The sequence below is a fragment of the Cyprinodon variegatus genome, unplaced genomic scaffold (genome assembly GCF_000732505.1).
Source record: "Cyprinodon variegatus isolate N-32 unplaced genomic scaffold, C_variegatus-1.0 Scaffold940, whole genome shotgun sequence".
NCBI classification, from domain to species: domain Eukaryota; kingdom Metazoa; phylum Chordata; class Actinopteri; order Cyprinodontiformes; family Cyprinodontidae; genus Cyprinodon; species Cyprinodon variegatus.
Genome location: NW_015151393.1, coordinates 176,732 through 177,895, shown reverse-complemented (window position 1 = coordinate 177,895; position 1,164 = coordinate 176,732). Strand labels below are relative to the sequence as shown.

Sequence of the window (1,164 nt, the reverse complement as noted above, 5' to 3'; positions counted from 1 at the left end):
GTGTTGTTCAGCATGGGGGTGAGTAGAAAATGAAGGCTAATCATGTTTTGGGTGTACTAATCCTTTAATATGAGCAGGTAAGAACAATTTCCAACTGTAAAATGATGAAAAAAAAACAACACACTCATCATCTTATTTCAAATGCATAATGTCCAATTATGGTACTTTGAGGGCAAAAATACTTATTTAATTGGCAGATTATATCTTCCTGTTTAAATTAAGGGCAGATACACATTTTCAGAAACTTATTTTTAGATCAGTTTTTGTTGTGTTTCTACTGCAAAACTACACACCGCAAAAACAATCTAGAAAAAGGTAAACATTTCTTAAATTTACCCTAAATTTGAGTGGGTAAATAAGACGATTGGCCAATGGAATGAGTATTTTTACTCTTAAAATAAGATAATTAGATCATATGCATTTAAAATAAGAAGTGTAATTGTTTTTTGTCATTTTAAATGTAAATTAACTAGTTCTGTTGGCAGAGTTTCTCACTTGCCTCCTCAATTCAAGAAAAAAGGCACTTATTTTAAGAAAAAATTACTTATTTAGATTTCAATTTTTTGCAGTCTCCTCTGTTTTGCAAACTGCTGTTGCTTCCTGCTGGCCGGCACAAATTATTACAAATTCCTCATGATGTCAAAGTCACATCAAATCACATCAGTCACTCCCCCTGGAGTCACATTCCAAAAGTTCAAATATGGGTCAGAATCAGGACCACATACGAATGTGGCTTAAATATGACTTGAAAAATTCAGAGACGGGCCAGATCTGGGCATCCAAACTAGTTCTAACAGCCTGATCTGATCACTGGACCCTAAGAAAAATATCAGATTTAGGCCACATTTGCTTGCAGTGTGAACAGGGCCTTACTTGCCGCACATTGTTTAGGACAGTTCTAAAGCCATTAAAAAATCATGACCAGGGTTTAGGTTTGGACTGATTTCTTCCTCATCTAATTACCAGAGTTAAGGAAGACCCTGGCCTGCCGTATGACCAACTGCGGGGCTATGGGGGTGTCAGGGTGCTGCTTGTGGAGCAGCTTGGTGATCTTTAGGAGCCGGCCGGATTCATCACTCCAGTAGAGGAAGCGGTCCACTAAGAAGACTATTGCCAGGGACGTCTGTGCCTCCTGAGCCATGATGGACGTCCTCAAAAGATCCT

General features: G+C 38.4%; 1 protein-coding gene across 1 annotated transcript in view; it reads right to left on the bottom strand.

Moving 5' to 3' along the window:
• The window catches only part of alpk1 (alpha kinase 1), a 21,274-nt gene that overhangs the window by 10,416 nt on the left and 9,694 nt on the right, over nt 1-1,164 (bottom strand). Inside the window, exon 4 of the mRNA XM_015398551.1 lies at nt 964-1,162. Within this exon, the coding sequence (XP_015254037.1) occupies nt 964-1,162 (199 nt within the window). The remainder of the gene's footprint in view (nt 1-963; nt 1,163-1,164) is intronic.